The sequence below is a fragment of the Ahaetulla prasina genome, chromosome 1, assembly GCF_028640845.1.
Source record: "Ahaetulla prasina isolate Xishuangbanna chromosome 1, ASM2864084v1, whole genome shotgun sequence".
In the NCBI taxonomy this organism is placed as follows: domain Eukaryota; kingdom Metazoa; phylum Chordata; class Lepidosauria; order Squamata; family Colubridae; genus Ahaetulla; species Ahaetulla prasina.
The window spans coordinates 57,514,029-57,529,888 of NC_080539.1; the positions used below are offsets into that span (position 1 = coordinate 57,514,029).

At 43.9% G+C, this 15,860-nt stretch overlaps 1 protein-coding gene across 3 annotated transcripts in view; it reads left to right on the forward strand.

Annotated features, from left to right (window-relative positions):
• Positions 1-15,860, forward strand: part of SMYD2 (SET and MYND domain containing 2) — a 56,226-nt gene that overhangs the window by 10,481 nt on the left and 29,885 nt on the right. For 2 of the 3 annotated variants that reach the window (XM_058165398.1, XM_058165397.1), the window contains exons 3-6: positions 2,067-2,177; positions 4,288-4,348; positions 8,369-8,493; positions 9,347-9,414. In XM_058165398.1, the coding sequence (XP_058021381.1) occupies positions 2,067-2,177; positions 4,288-4,348; positions 8,369-8,493; positions 9,347-9,414 (365 nt within the window). The remainder of the gene's footprint in view (positions 1-2,066; positions 2,178-4,287; positions 4,349-8,368; positions 8,494-9,346; positions 9,415-15,860) is intronic. The other variant, XM_058165399.1, reaches the window with a different exon arrangement.

Consider the following 15,860-nt stretch of genomic DNA (forward strand, 5'->3'; position numbering starts at 1 on the left):
TTCTTGTTTTTGTCCCATTACATCAGCCCATCCCATCTAGTCAGGCAGGGAAAGTATGTTGCAGACCCTGTCAATGAAAGAAATGGCAGATCCAGAAAGAGAACCTTCTTTACCACTGTTCCCGCCCTTTGGAATCGTCTTCCTCCAGAGGTGAAACAGGCCCAATTCTGCTGGCCTCCCAAAAAGGAGACAAAATATGGCTCTGCCACCTTGCGTGGAGAGCCCAGAGGAGGTGGCTAGTGCCCTGAAAGCCCTCCCTTCACCTTTTAATTAAATTTAACCGTGTTTAATCATCCTTGGTGCTTTCTAAATCTTTAACTTTTATATACTGTTTTTATATTTATAAAATATAAAAATTTAATAATAATAATAATAATAATAATAATAATAATAATAATAATAATAATAATAATAATAATTATTATTATTATTATTATTATTCAACATTTTATTGTACGCTGCCGGAGTCCTTCTCTGAGGAAGATGGATGTCCAAAAAAAGGGAAAAATGAATAAATTCTAAAGCTCATCTCAGCTATATGCACTGTTATTTCTCCCACTGTTCATTCTATTGGACCTCAATAAGTAAACAACATCTCTTTTGGGTTCTACTTTACTTTGGTTCTTCCCATCCAGGCCCTTACTGCCTTCAGTCATCACTTCTAACTTTGACTGTAACACCAATGTGACCTAGATTGGTGATGTTCACAATCAGAGTTTTTTTTTTAATTCTTTCCCCTACTTTTTATGTATTATTTATTTTAGGTTTTGGTGAGTTTTCCTTTGGTCTTGATGCCTCTGAGAATCTAAAATGCATAGGAGACTTCGAAAGGAAATATCAAATAGCCACATTTTAGCTGTGGAGAACTTGATATTTTTTGTGTGTGAGAGAGATAAGTTTCCATAAAGTTCTGTTCAGTATATCCTTAGCAGATGGGAGTCATTCCGAACACCCCAGCAGAGACAATTCATGTTTCCCCTTCCATTTTTAAAAGGCAGATGTCCTTTCCAGAAGTTTTCTGATTGTAATCCTTAAATCAGAGAGAAATATTGGCTGCCCTGTTTTTTCCCCTCTTGAATCTGGAGTATCGTTACAGCATTAGAGAGTTGGCTAGAACAACGCTGCCTGCTATCAATCAAACGGCTTAGAGGAATGGTGGAAAAGAATGTTAAATGTGATCCTGCTGTGATCACTAAAAAGATCTCTGTCAGAATGCTTCCGTGCCAGATATTATGCAGACACTGCTCCCATATTCCTGCAATGTTCCTGCCTTTTATCTTGTTTTGCACAATTCATCTATATCTTGTCCCTTTAACCACCTTACTAGTTCATATAACTCAGTTGGATTCAGCCTGAGGAAAAAATTTAATTAACTATGCTTAAAGAATAAAGGGGTCAGAAGGGGATGTTGGAAGGACATATTGGCATTGTCAATTTTGCATCTGTCTTAACTGGGCATTTTCTATGCCTATGTGCGCTAGTGAAAATAAGACTGTTGATTAATGTTTTGAAGATTATTTTCTACCTCATAAAAGTCAGCAACTTCTCAACAGTGTTTTCTCTCACATGTATCTCACATACAAATATTCAGCAGCTTCAAATGGGTTTTTTTTTTTAGCTTTAATCTCTGATGATTACTTCTTTGGCAAATATAAGTGGAGATCACTGGAAAATAGTTTCTGGAGAATAGGATTTTAAGAGATCATCCAAGATTTGCTTCAGTTCTTTGTTGTGTAATTTGTAGCAAAGACAATTATTTCATAGAACCAGCAATGGTGATCATTGCTGGTTCTATGAAATAAAATGAAATTCCATTCATGGCAATGGAAGAAGTAGGTAATGGTCAATGACATTTCCCACTGTAACCCAGATCAGTTCTTTCAATTATCATATTGCAGATAGACTCTATGTTCTTTTAAGTATTACAAATATTACCAATACATATGAATTTATGTCAGAAAAGAGGATACCTTTACCTTCAAGTTTAATTTTTTTTCCAGTGCTATCTTTTCATTGTGAGGAAAACAAATTTCATGCATTTTCAAATTGTATGTTTAATTCTTTAGAAACAAGATTGGCCATTGCACAAATTGGAGTGTTCTGCCATGTGCGTATTTGGACAGAACTGGAATCCCTCTGAGACAGTCAGACTCACAGCAAGGATTCTTGCCAAGCAGGTGAGCTGATCTGAAATATTTGTTTTGCCTTGCTTTGTCTAGATGGTTAGGAAAGAAGAAAATAAGTCTGTCAATAACAGATCTCTGCAAAATTTATTTCCTAACTTCTTGCCTATAACTATTGATAGTTCTTTGCTGAACCTCTGAATAATACATTACTTAAGAATATTTTAAAATGTTGCATCTTGAAATAATCTTTATCTTTCCTATCTGCCAAGTTGCCTCCTATTGCCCTCCCTCTTACAGGATTCCATAAAACATGAATCTGGGTTTGAGAGTACTTGCTTTAGTCATGCAGTTGAAATTTTGAGCCTGCTGTGGTCAGTTTCTCTACAAATCTAGTTGTTTGGAAGCTGGTGTTATTTTTGCATCACTTAAAATACATGAATTATTGAGAAACATGTTCCCTAAGGTAAAACAAGTATAGCTATTTTCACTAGGAAAGTAGAGGTCTTTGAAATGACCTTTGTGACAACCTGTCATTGCCAGCTGAGACATCATAGCTTGGTTTTTAAAACCAAACATAGAGAAGATTTGAGAAAATAGAATAAAAGGTAGATATGAAGCTCAGTCTGATTAGATCACTAAAAATAATAGTCTAGCAGATGAATGAGTTTAATTCTAGAAGATCTGCTTTATATTTGGAAAGAGAAGAAGAAGAGGAAAAAATCCTTAGACACCTTTATACTATTTGCTAGGTGATTTTCACTGCTCCATCAGTCATATTTTATGTAACTTGGAGATTTTCCTTTTCTTTACAGTTAGACATATAGTAAAACCTTCTGAGTTTTATACATCCATTGATCGGTCACCTCCTGTATCAGGGTGGCTTAACATAGATGAAACAATTGAAATAATGTGACACTAATGGGGCCTAAATTAGCCAGCACATGCTTAATTTATTGTAGGATTAATGGATATGTTGTCATGGGGTGACCCAGTTTGGCTTTAATCTACTGAAATTTGCTCAAAAGCAAACAATTCAGAAAAACTTAATCCAATATGAAAAAAGTATTATATCAAAATAGTCCTTGAATAGGTAGGTACCTTCTTTGGTTTCAAGATAACTGCATGAATGGGTATATCTTAGCCTATTTTACCATGCAAAGATAGCAGCTTAGTAGAAGAGAAGTAAGAGAGAGCACAGAGCATAGAAATAACCCCATCAACATCAAAATACCTGGATAGTCCTTCCTATATAATTCTTGGATTGGTGAGAAGCATGCCTAGAATTTGTTCACAGGAAGAATTTGCTTGTTTGCATGTTTCTAAGTAACTATATTGTACTGCTCTTGCACTTCTCCAGCATGCCCATCTTTGCCATTAAAATAAAAATTAAATTCCTTAAACAATGGCCTTTGAAGAAAATCTATATGTCCGAGAATTACTAATCTGACAAGAATAATCCAGGTAGAGTATAGAGAAAAGATGCTGAAGGCTTGTTGGCAGGGTAGTCTGACCAATTCCCTCCTCTGCTTCTTTCTTTCTCCCTTTCCCTTTTTCAAATTAAAGCATAGTCTACTGATGACCCAGAAACAAAATTAGACATTTTAATGATGAAAAGTCATTGGAATAAATTTGGGCTTTTATAGCTTGCAGGGAATGGAAGGGGGCCCTACATGGAATATGAAAACTAAATATGCAAACTAAAGTCTCCAAACCTCAGCTGTTGGGCCACCTGCAAACTCACATTTAATGGCCAAGATTACAAAGGAGTGGCTTTAGGCCAATGCTGGAGTGTTGCTTTTGAACTCTTGTCAACATTGAGATTATTCACTTTCCTCAAAGCAGAGTTTGCCTTCTGACTGCTTGCTATTCTTAGCTGGGTTTTTTCCCCCCAAATTTGCAACTAAAACAAGGGAGAGTTTTTCTATCACTCTTCCTATATGTATGTGTGCAAATTCCAGCATGAGCTCTATGTCTCTTGATGGCTTATATATTGTAAGAGGTCTTGACAGGTAAACCTGAAAAGCTGTTCATCCCTTCTCTGCAGTCTTCACAGGATGATTGTTACAAGTGACAATTGCAAATAGCCGAAGAAATATTTTGGAGGTTTTTCAACAAGTCATTTTCTCTCCCTCCCCCCCTCCTTTTTTTGCACCATTACCAGAAAACACACCTGGAAAGGACTGAGTCAGAGAAACTCCTTTCTATAAAAGAATTTGAATCCCGTAAGTAAAAATAAAGGAAAACAGTATGTTGATTTTCAAAAGGCTTTTCAGGGGAAGAAAAAAGGCTTACTAATTTTTCTATGTATATATTCGCTTTGTATCTGTTATGGATTGGATGTAGACATTGGTGAGGAGCAAGGAATAACTGAATTCTGGTTATCCTCTTCTTTGCAAGAAGCTCCCTCCAGGCCTTGCTGCCTGGACCGGGGCATTGTGAGAAAAAGGAGACATTTGAAATATTGGCAGAAGCATCTTCTGAATATGGAGCATATGAATATGAACTGCTGCCTATTTTCCATCATCTCCCCATTTCCACTTGGTGGCTTTCCACAACAAACTATGACAATCCAAAATGACAGTACACATGAAAGATGACACAAGTTTTAGCTTTTGTGTGACTTGGTCCCCTCTTGTCTCCTCTGAGGATGGTTATGGGCTCAACCTCCCACTCCACTTAGCAAGATTTCCTCATCCTTGAAGCATGTTAAAGCATTTCTGTGGGCTGATGGGAAAAAGTATAAAGGGAAAGTCATTTCTCTTGACTCTTATCTACAATTGGATATCTGGATCTAATCCAATAGTTGAAGTAATCCAACAAGCCAACCTTGGTCTCTTTGATTTTGACATAGCATTAAATATAAATGCATCCATTTTGGATTGTTAACCATTGTTTAGAGCAGGGGTCTCCAAGCTTGGCAACTTTAAGATTTGTGGACTTCAACTCCCAGAAAAGCTGGCTGAGGAATTCTGGGAGCTGAAATCCACAAGTCTTAAAGTTGCCAAGGTTGGAGACCCCTGGTTTAGAGTGAGCCCAAACCAGTTATGGCTTTTTAAACAAACTGTGCTTAAACTATGACATGCTGGATGATTTGAACAGTCCCGTTGAGGAGCAGAGTAACCCCCTCCCCTGACCTACCCTCCCAAATGATTCTCCCAGATGTTATAACTTTGGGAAAGATAATTAAAATTCCACCTTATTAATTATGTCATTTCTATTTGTCAAACAATATTCCTGGCTGAGGGTAACTTTTGTGGCTATTACTGTTATAAAATTTTAAACTTGTTACCACAAGTCATAAAATTAGAGATGATACTGTTTTTTGATAGTGCCTCTAACTGTAAGGTCCACTAGTATTGCCATTCAGCTCTGACATGTCCTTCATGATTTCCATCTTTCTGGATGTCCCTAAAGTAAACTAAGGAAATAACTGCAATTAACTCTTTATATATGTGGTGGTGGTATTGTTGGAGAAAAATCAATAAGGGAACTTCTGAATATTTATGGCTTTCACTTTCCTCTGTCTTCTCACTTGGCCTTGCAAGACAAAGATGAGTTTATTTTTCGTCGTACTTCAGTCTCCACACAATTTATTATAGGTTTGCAAAGCCAGGTCAAGTGCGCATGGTCATGTTCAATAACATACCATGGGCAAGATCATGAAACAAAGAAAATAGGGTGTGTTTATTGTCAAGCAACAAGAACCTAGAAATTAACACACTATGCTGTACTTGTCAAAGGCAAAATTCCCCAACTTTCCACTAGTTCTGATTGTCTGAGCAATTTCTTCTTGAACCCTTCTGAATATGATTCAAGGTGGTGCTGATGATCTGAAATCAAAGGTAGGTTTCAGCAGGTTTTGACCAGTTCTGGAGAACCGGTAGCAGAAATTCTGAGTAGTTCGGAGAACTGGTAGTAGAAATTTTGAGTAGTTTGGAGAACTGGCAAATACCACCTCTGGTTGGCCCCAGAGTGGGGTAGGAATGGAGATTTTGCAGTATCCTTCTCCTGGAATGGGGAGGGGATGGAGATTTTACAGTATCCTTCCCCTGCCATGCCCACCAAGCCACACCCACAGAACTGGTAGTAAAAAAATTTGAAACCCACCACTGCCTGTAATATCCTTCACAGCACAGGACTGGATTATTTGAGGAATAACCCCTCCCCCCAATTACATCTACCCATCCCGTTAGGTCCAACAGAAGGGGAATGCCTTGAGGTCTATCATCTGGGACTCCAGGAAGAGTCTACCTGGTCAGGTAGAACAGGTCAAATGGAGAGAAGAGATGTGTCTGTGCCACCAGGCTTGGGTATCTGGAGGTGCAGTAGAGCCTGTATAGTGGTTGTGTTGAGCGAAGATTAGTTTTATTAAACCTTGGCTATGGATTCTGTTACTTAGCCTTTTAGATGGTTTCATGGGCTTTTTATATTTTTCAAGATTGCACTTCATTCTGTTGTAGTTTTTAATTTGTAAGCCACCCAAAGTCAAGAAACTGAAATGTGTAGCTATATAAATTGAAATAATAAATAAAAAAGCACTAACACAGAGTTTGAACTATTACATGCTAGCTAATGAATGGCTGCCATATAATACTTAAAAGTCTGACGATGCCTGTGCTAAAGCGCTTATTAGTATTCAAATTGTACCTTCCACGGGATATATGTATGTGTATGTGAGAGACAGATAGAGAAAACACCCCCACCACCACCACATTGCCCCATGGCAGACAGAGAAATAAAGCAACTGTGAAAGAAGGCAGAGCAAGCTGGAAGAATTGGCTCTTCAATCAATTGATAAATTGTTGCTTGATCTGGAGAATTAAAAAAACCCACTCAGGGGTTCAAGGGAAGCTCCTTGGACAGTGAAGATTATGAATTCAGGTTAGAGTCATTTGGGGAGTGGGGGGGGCAGGACAGTTAGACCTTTACTCAGTTGAAGCACTTTCTCTTTCAGTTTGTGTTAAATAAAGGTATTTTGTGTGGAAAAAAGGGTACAGTGCAAATACTTTAAATGTTGCCCGTGCATATTATAACATAGGTAAAGGTAAAGGTTCCCCTCACATATACGTGCTAGTCGTTGCCAACTCCAGGGGGCGGTGCTCATCTTTGTTACAAAGCCAAAGAGCCAGCGCTGTAAGACGTCTCCGTGGTCATGTGACCGGCATGACTCAACGCCAAAGGTGCACAGAACGCTGTTACCTTCCCACCAAAGGTGGTCCCTATTTTTCTACTTGCATTTTTACGTGCTTTCGAAACTGCTAGGTTGGCAGAAGCCGGGACAAGTAATGGGAGCTCATCCCGTTACACGGCAGCACTAGGGATTCGAATCGCTGAGCTGCCGACCTTTTGATCGACAAGCTCAAAGTCCTAGCCCCTGAGCCACCGCGTCCCCTATTATAACATAAACTTGGCTTAACAAGTAATTGTTCAAGATGAAATATTTTTACTTCTAGCTTTACTCATTTATACATTTAGAACTACTTCTAAATGTCTTCTCAGATGGCGCCTCTCAAGATGCTTTCTTTTTTAATCACAGTTTGAAAAAAATAGCAACAGGTTATATTAGGCATGTAGTTTTTTGCACAACTGAAGACATTTTTGACATGTGGTTTTCAATTGTTTTCAAGTCCTCAATTTTAAAATCTGAGCAATGTTAAAATCTGTTTTCCTTTTGAACTATTATTCAAAATACAATGATTATTCACGTAGGATATCACATCATTGGTATCAGCTTAAAACGAAGAGAATTAATTTTATTATAGGCTTAACAAAAATTTTGGTTGTCAATTCCCCCCTCCCCCATGATTAAAGGTTGAAGGCCAGTTTTGTTAAGTCACCAGGTTAGAGATTGTGAGTTCCAATCCCATTTTAGTGGCAAAGTCAGTTGGGTGGTTTTGGGTCAATCACACACTCTCAGCCCAAGGAAGAAATGCAGCTGCAAACCATATCTGAAATCTTGCCAAGAAAACTTGTCTAGGCATTCACAAGGAATTATGACTGATTCAAAGGTACATGAATGCACACACTCACATACAGAGTTAAAATGTCCTGGTTATTATCATTTTTGATGATAATTACTCATGTTCACAAATCCTGGACAAGGGAAAGATTGGAGTAACATTGTTCGTTGCAGTAAAAGAACAGTACATGGTCTTTCCATAGAGTGTATAATATCTTGAGCTTAAGTTTATTATTGACAACAAGTGATCATTATGGTGTTAAAAATGTCCTTTCCTTCATAGATCTTGATAAGCTTGACAATGAAAAGAAGGAGCTAATTCAAAATGATATCTCTGCTCTTCACCACTTTTATTCAAAGCACATAGAATACCCTGACAATGAAGCTCTGGTGGTACTTTTTGGACAGGTAAGGTAGCTGAAGATAAAAGGGGTTAGGAAGTATGATTGCATAGGTACAAAACTGTGTTGTAATTTCTGCAATTGTTTCTTGGCAGTCCTTCAGTGTGGACTGTGATTGCACTGATTCTTCAATACTGCAAAGATATTTTTTACAGATTGCTTCCTCTTGTATTGTGTATATAAAAACACTTGGGCATAATAAATTCCAAATCCCTTATTTTGGAAGCATGCTAATATCAAAACCACATCAGATGCACATTTTATGTTTTAAGGAATTCTGCTGGGGAATTTTGGGATAAAATGCAACATGCTTAAATGAGGAATTGCTTTAAGACTGAATTTCTTTCCCCAAAGAAATAAAATATACTTTTATTATTTTGTTAAGCAATTTAAAGTAGGAATAACTTACTTTCATGTTTTTCTGGACTGTTATTTCAGAATCTATTTTTTTTTAGATTTAAATGTTATGAATGGATGGATGGATGGATGGATGGATGGATGGATGGATGGATGGATGGATGGATGAATGAATGAATGAATGAATGAATGAATGAGATTTTTTGAAAAATTCCTTCCAGCCTTCCATCTTTCATGGTATTTGTGTCGTTTGGTCTGCCCCAGCTAGGCTATGCAATTCTCATTTTTCAGGCAAAATTAGATTATAAATAAACTTTGCATAAGCTCCCTTATGTAATCCTGGTAGTTCAACAGCAAGATTTAATTAAGAATAAGCAGTGTTATAATCAGATTAATCAGCATGGTACAGATGAATGGGGTCAACTACCATGCAGAGCTAAGTAAGCCGGTGGATTTTTTTTATTTCTAAGATCTGAGTGTGTCTGTCTTCCCGCTTCTCTCAGGTTAATTGCAATGGCTTCACAATTGAAGATGAAGAACTTTCACACTTGGGATCAGCAATATTTCCCGAGTAAGTGTTTGAGAAATAGTACTGTATTCTTTCCCCCAATGTATTAATGTTGTTGTCAGCGTTCCAGAAGAACCCAACTCCAACTAAAAACTCCGAGACAGTAATTTTCTCAAAGTTCCCATTTATTAGAGTAGGTATAACTAGCACATCTGGGAAAACCCGAATCTTTATTATTTATTTATTTATTTATTATTTAAATTTATATACCGCCCTATCTCCCAAAGGACTCAGGGCGGTTCACAGGCATATAAAACATCGATACACAAAATTAAAATAATCTTTAAAAAACTTATTCCAATGCCCTATCATTAAAAATAGAAATATAAATATTAAAATCAATTTAAAACCCCTATAAAATTTAAAATCTAAGCCAGTCCTGCACAGATGAATAAATGTGTCTTGAGCTCATGACGGAAGGTTGAAGGTCCGGAAGTTGGCGGAGTCCTGGGGAGCTCGTTCCAGAGGCGGGAGCCCCACAGAGAAGGCCCTTCCTGGGCGTCGCCAGGCGACACTGCCTAGCTGACGGCACCCTGAGGAGTCCCTCCTGTGAGAGCGCACGGGTCGGTGAGAGGTATCTGGTCGCAGTAGGCGGTCCCGTAGATAACCCGGCCCTATGCCATGGGCGCTTTAAAGGTGGTCACCAAAACCTTGAAGCGCACCGGAAGGCCACAGGTAGCCAGTGCAGCCTCGCAGGATGGGTGTTATCACGGGAGCCACGAGGGCTCCATCTATCACCAGCGCAGCCGCATTCTGGACTAACTGTAGCCTCCGGATGCCCTTCAAGGGAGCCCCATGTGAGGCGTTGCAGTAATCCAGGCGAGGCGTCACGAGGCGTGGTGACCGTGCATAGGGCCTCCCGGTCCAGAAAGGCGCAACTGGCGCACCAGGCGAACCTGGTAGAACGCTCTCCTGGAGGCGGCCGTCAAATGATCTTCTAGAGACAGCCGTTCATCCAGGAGGGCGCCTAAGTTGCGCACCCTCTCCATCGGGGCCAGTGACTCGCCACCGATGGTCAGCCGCGGTTAGCTGACTGTGCGGGATGCGGCATCCACAGCCACTCCGTCTTGGAGGATTGAGCTTGAGCCTGTTTCTCCCCATCCAGACCCGTCGGCCTCCAGACACCGGGACAGCACTTGATAACCGTTGGGGTGGTCCGGTGTGAAAAGTACAGCTGGGTGTCATCCGCATACAGCTGGTACTTCACACGAAACCACTGATGATCTCACCCAGCGGCTTCATGTAGATGTTAAACAGAAGGCGAGAGAATCGACCCTGCGGCACCCACAAGTGAGGCGCCTCGGGGCCGACCTCTGCCCCCTGTCAACACCGACTGCGACCGGTCGGAGAGATAGGAGGAGAACCACCGATAAACGGTGCCTCCACTCCCAATCCCTCCAATCGGCGCAGCAGGATACCATGGTCGATGGTATCGAAAGCCGCTGAGAGGTCTAATAGGACCAGGGCAGAGGAACAACCCCTATCCTGGCCCTCCAGAGATCATCCACCAACGCGACCAAAGCCGTCTCCGTGCTGTAACCGGGTCGGAAACCGGACTGGAGCAGGTCTAGATAGACAGTTTCATCCAGGTGCAAGGGAAACTGATATGCCACCATACTCTCTACAACCTTCGCGAGCGGGTTGGAGACCGGACGATAATTACCTAAAACAGCGGGTCAGGAAGGCTTCTTGAGGAGGGCCTCACCACCGCCTCTTTCAAGGCGGCGGAAGACTCCCTCCACCAAAGAAGCACTCGTAATCGCCTGGAGCCAGCCTCGTGTCACCTCCTGCGTGGCCAGCACCAACCAGGAGGGCACGGGTCCAGTAAACATGTGGTGGCATTTAGCCTCCCCAACAACCTGTCCATGTCCTCGGGAGCGACAGGGTCAAACTCATCCCATACAATGTCACCAAGACCGCCCTCAGCCGTCTCACCCGTATCACCGCAATCTTGGTCCAAACCATCCCGAAGCTGAACGATTTTATCGTATAGATAACCGTTAAACTCCTCAGCACGTCCCTGCAACGGGTCATCCCGCTCCCCCTGATGTAGGAGGGAGCGGGTCACCCGAAACAGGGCGGCTGGGCGGTTATCTGCCGATGCAATGAGGGAGGAGGCGTAGGTACGCCTCGCTTCCCTCATTGCCACTAGGTAAGCCCTAGTATAGGACTTCACTAGTGTCCGATCAGCTTCTGAACGGCTAGACCTCCAGGAACTCTCTAGGCGTCTTCTCCGGCGCTTCATCCCTCTCAGCTCCTCGGAGAACCAAGGGGCTGGTTGGGACCTGCGCTGGGTCAGAGGCCGCAAAGGCACGACCCGGTCTAAGGCCCCCGCCGCGGCCCGTTCCCAGGCCGCAACAAGTTCCTCAGCCGAGCCGTGTGCCAGACCCTCAGGAAATGGCCCAAGCTCCGTCCGGAACCCCTCCGGGTCCATCAGGCGCCTGGGACGGAACCAACGTGTCGGCTCCGTCTCCCTGCGGTGGTGAATGGCGGTCAGAAAGTCCAGACGAAGAAGAGAGTGATCTGACCATGACAAAGGTTCAATGACTATTTCCTTTAAGTCCAGATCTCTCAACCACTGACCAGAGACAAAAATCAAGTCCAGAGTGCCACCCCCAACGTGAGTAGGGCCATCAACTACTTGGGTCAGGTCCAAGGCCGTCATGGAAGCCATGAACTCCCGAGCTACCGTCGATGACGAGCCGGACGATGGCAAGTTAAAGTCCCCCACGACTAAAAGTCTGGGGGTCTCAACTCCCACCCCAGCAAGCACCTCCAGGAGCTCGGGCAGGGCAGCTGTCACGTAGCAAGGAGCCAGGTGCGACCAGCAAGCCCATCTGACATCTATGACCCCATCTCACAAGAGGATTCGCACCCGGCAATCTGAGGTACAGTGGTCTCCCTCGGCTCTAGACTCTCTCTAATCACAACCGCCACCCCACCACCCCTACCCTGGCCCATTGGCTGGTGAAATGCTTCGGAACCCGGAGGGGACATCTGAACAAGGGCACGCCCCTTCTGGGCCCAACCAGGTCTCCATGCGCCCATAAGGTCCGCGGCACCCCTGAATAAGATCGTGAATTAGGGGGCCTTATTGGCCACGGACCGTGCATTGCATAACATCAGCGAAGGCCAGGGCCCTGAGGATCCTGACCATCCGGGAACGGGAGAAGTTTGAGGGCTCGGGGCGCGCGATCGCCTGTAAGCACCGAGCGCGCACCCCCCTAACACGATATGAGCCCCCACTTCCGCTATATCTGCCCCTCCCCCTTACCGTGGAAATAGCACCACCCTCCACCAATGGAACACCGACTCCCCATGACCTCGGACCCACCAACCCCGCCACGAGCATGTGCAGGAACTGGACTCCCCGACGGGTTACCCCAACACCCACCCTTCCTCCCACCCCCAACCCAAGCCCGTCGGTTTCCTTCCCCCTTAAAATCCCTTAAAACTCCCTTAAAAATCTATTAAAACAGCCAATTAAAAACCCTAAGCCTCCTATTTTTCGCATGCCACCTCTCGGGACTCCAAAGCCCGTCCTCAAGGTGGGCCCTCGATAATCTGGAGGGCCAGACCCGCGAGAGAGGGGCATCTCGCAGGGCAAGAAGGTCAGCCGCAGTAAATGTTCGCATCACTGAGGCGGTCCGGGCAAGGCCCATCCTGGGCTGGTCAAGTTGGCAGCAAAAGTCATAACAGATGATAAAATGACCATGACCAGTCTGTCCTGATGGGAAATAGTTCGAGATAATCCATGTGCGGTAGATGACAAAACCGCTGACTCAGTCAGTTCACCACCCCATACAAACGACCTGGGGTGGGCTAAGGAAGAAGGGGAGAGGAACGATGGTAGAGATGTTATAAAGATGGTAAATAGTGGAGGGGTGTCCGCTGGACCCGCGGGTCTTCCTCCGGCGCTGTCACATATCCGCGCCACTAGGGCAAGGTCACAGCCACCCTGGGCCTATCGGGCCATCCGCCACTTCAAAGCACCGGGGCAGGCCGCCGCCGCCCACCGCCTCCGCCAGGCCACCGCCACCGCCTCCGCCAGGCCGCCGCCCTCGCCACCGCGAGCAGGCCACTGGAGCTCCCCTAGATGAGAGGGGGACCCCCGCCGCCAAATCCGCCAGCAGACCCAGGGCCCACCAGTGACAACGCCCGACGGAGAGGGAAGGGCCAGGCCGCCGCCCTCGCCACCGCAGGTTCGAAGGGCCGATGGAGCCCGGGCGGCCCTCCAGATCTTCATTGGGGCGCAGCCCCTCCGGGGCTCCTCCCATCGCCACCGGAGACGCCCAAACTCCAAACCTCAACTTCCACTGGCCAAGGCTTCCAGGCCGGGGTCCAGGGCGCTGCCCCTACCCCCGCCGCCGCCGCCGCCGCCGCCGCCGCCAAACCGCCGAAAAAGGCTGGCGGCGGCTCGGCAAGCCGCTAGGCCGCCAGGATTCCCTCTGGGGGGCCGGGGCTCCGCCGGGCCTCCCGGGCTTCTCCCAGCGCCCAGTGTCAGCGCCCAGCCACCCTATTTACGGGTGGCTGGATCTTCCTCCATCAGGGCGGGGGCCTATGATGGTATTAAGGCCCCCCCCCAGACCCAAAAAGAGCCTGGAAAGGCCCGTCGCCGCGTCCCCGATCAGCAGGGCGGCGCCATCTTGGACATGCGCAGAAGACTATCTGACTATCTGAGAGTTCCAGGCTTTCCCTCAATAATTCAAAACCCAAATCCAGCCCCTGCACCCATCAGTCCATCACATGGTCCAACCACCATCCGTCCCAACTTGAGACACCAATCCAACCACTCCTCCTCCAGATGCAGGAATACCATGATCTTGACCGAAAAGAAGAATGCTGTTATGTCTAACTATATTCTCTCTACCAAATCCCCCCTCCTAATTTCCCAGGCACAAGAAGGTGGCAGCATGGAAGCTTCAGGTGTTAATATGGCTTCCAAACCTGACAGTTGTTTCCAATAACAAGTGTTTTAAAAAAAATCTCTAGCTTGTTTACAGACTTGAGCCAGTGGTCCTAATTCCAACTTGTACTTCAGACATCATTCTCAACTACTCCATGTTCAACCTAAGAAGCAGATTTTCTAGGTAGCATCTCTGTTTCTGCATTAGGAATGACTGCTGAACATAAGAACTTGCATTAGGTTAGGTTAGGCAAAGTACCTTCTCTAACTTAGGACTGTCTACTTCCACTGGCAATACTCCTCCAGAGATCTTTGCTTGGGAGAATAGCCAAAGGTGGGCAATCAGAAGAACTTGGAGAAACTCAATTTATAAAAGTCTGATATAAGCCATAATAGATTAAAAGGTCTCGTATGGTGTATTATACTCTTTTATGGTAGCAATCTACCTATGTAGAGAGAAAGCTGTGATGGTAAAGACATAACATTTGATTTCTTTGGACTTCTGAGAATCCAGCCCTTAAACTTGTGAATAGATGCAAAAGAAGCATCAAACACTTCAAAGGCAAAACATAAATTTTGCATGCACAGGGATTCGCCAGGGTCTCTGGCCTCTCTAATTAAAAATCCTCACCTTTATTAAGAAGGCTTTTAGGTATTAGATTCACGAGGCCCATTGTAAATTAAGATAGGTGATTTTGCCCTTACGACTGTTGACAGCTTTTTAATATTTATATGGTTGGGAGATCATTGAGTTGATACATATGGAAGGTGTCTATGAACCCCATAGAAAATGAAGGTGCTGAAATGTCAAAAAGAACAGAGAAATAAGATGTACAGTTGGCCAACTGACCCATGGAGGAAATGGAATGTGCCTCCCCTTTTATTTGCTTAGCTTATATAGTGTTGAGGTACAGGCTAGATAGTCTTGGTCTACCCGTTGGTGCTTGAGACGTACCGTTGGGACTGGAAATCTGACCATTCAGTTATAAATTGGGTTGTAAATCAAGGCACCTAGATGACTGGACCTGATTTTTTTATATATTTTTGCAGTAGCCATGCAGTAGTCATGCAATTGTTAAGTGAATGGCACAGTCATTAAGTGAACCCATTATTCTGAATGGGTGTCTTTTGCCAGAAACTGACCAAAACCACTGGAAACCTGCAAAAAATCCATAGCAAATCATGGGTATCTGACCACAGGATGCTGCAATCAGTCATAAAAGTGAGCTGGTTGCCAAGTGCCCAAAGGTGGTCACATGACTGCCTGTTTCTCAATTTTTAGCAATTTGTAGGAAGGAAGAGCAGGACATAGACCATGAGGGAGACTACAAATTAATGACTAACTTAATGTAAAATCAACATTATCTTTTGGGAGTTGGAATATGGGACATGTGGCTCAACTATGATCGATTCTGTTATGACTTATTCAGCTACACAATGTGTTGCCATAAAATAATCACTTCTGTAATATATTAACACTTGGATATGACTTACGATCGCAATTGAGCCCAAAATTTCTGTTGCTAAGTGAGACATTTGTTAA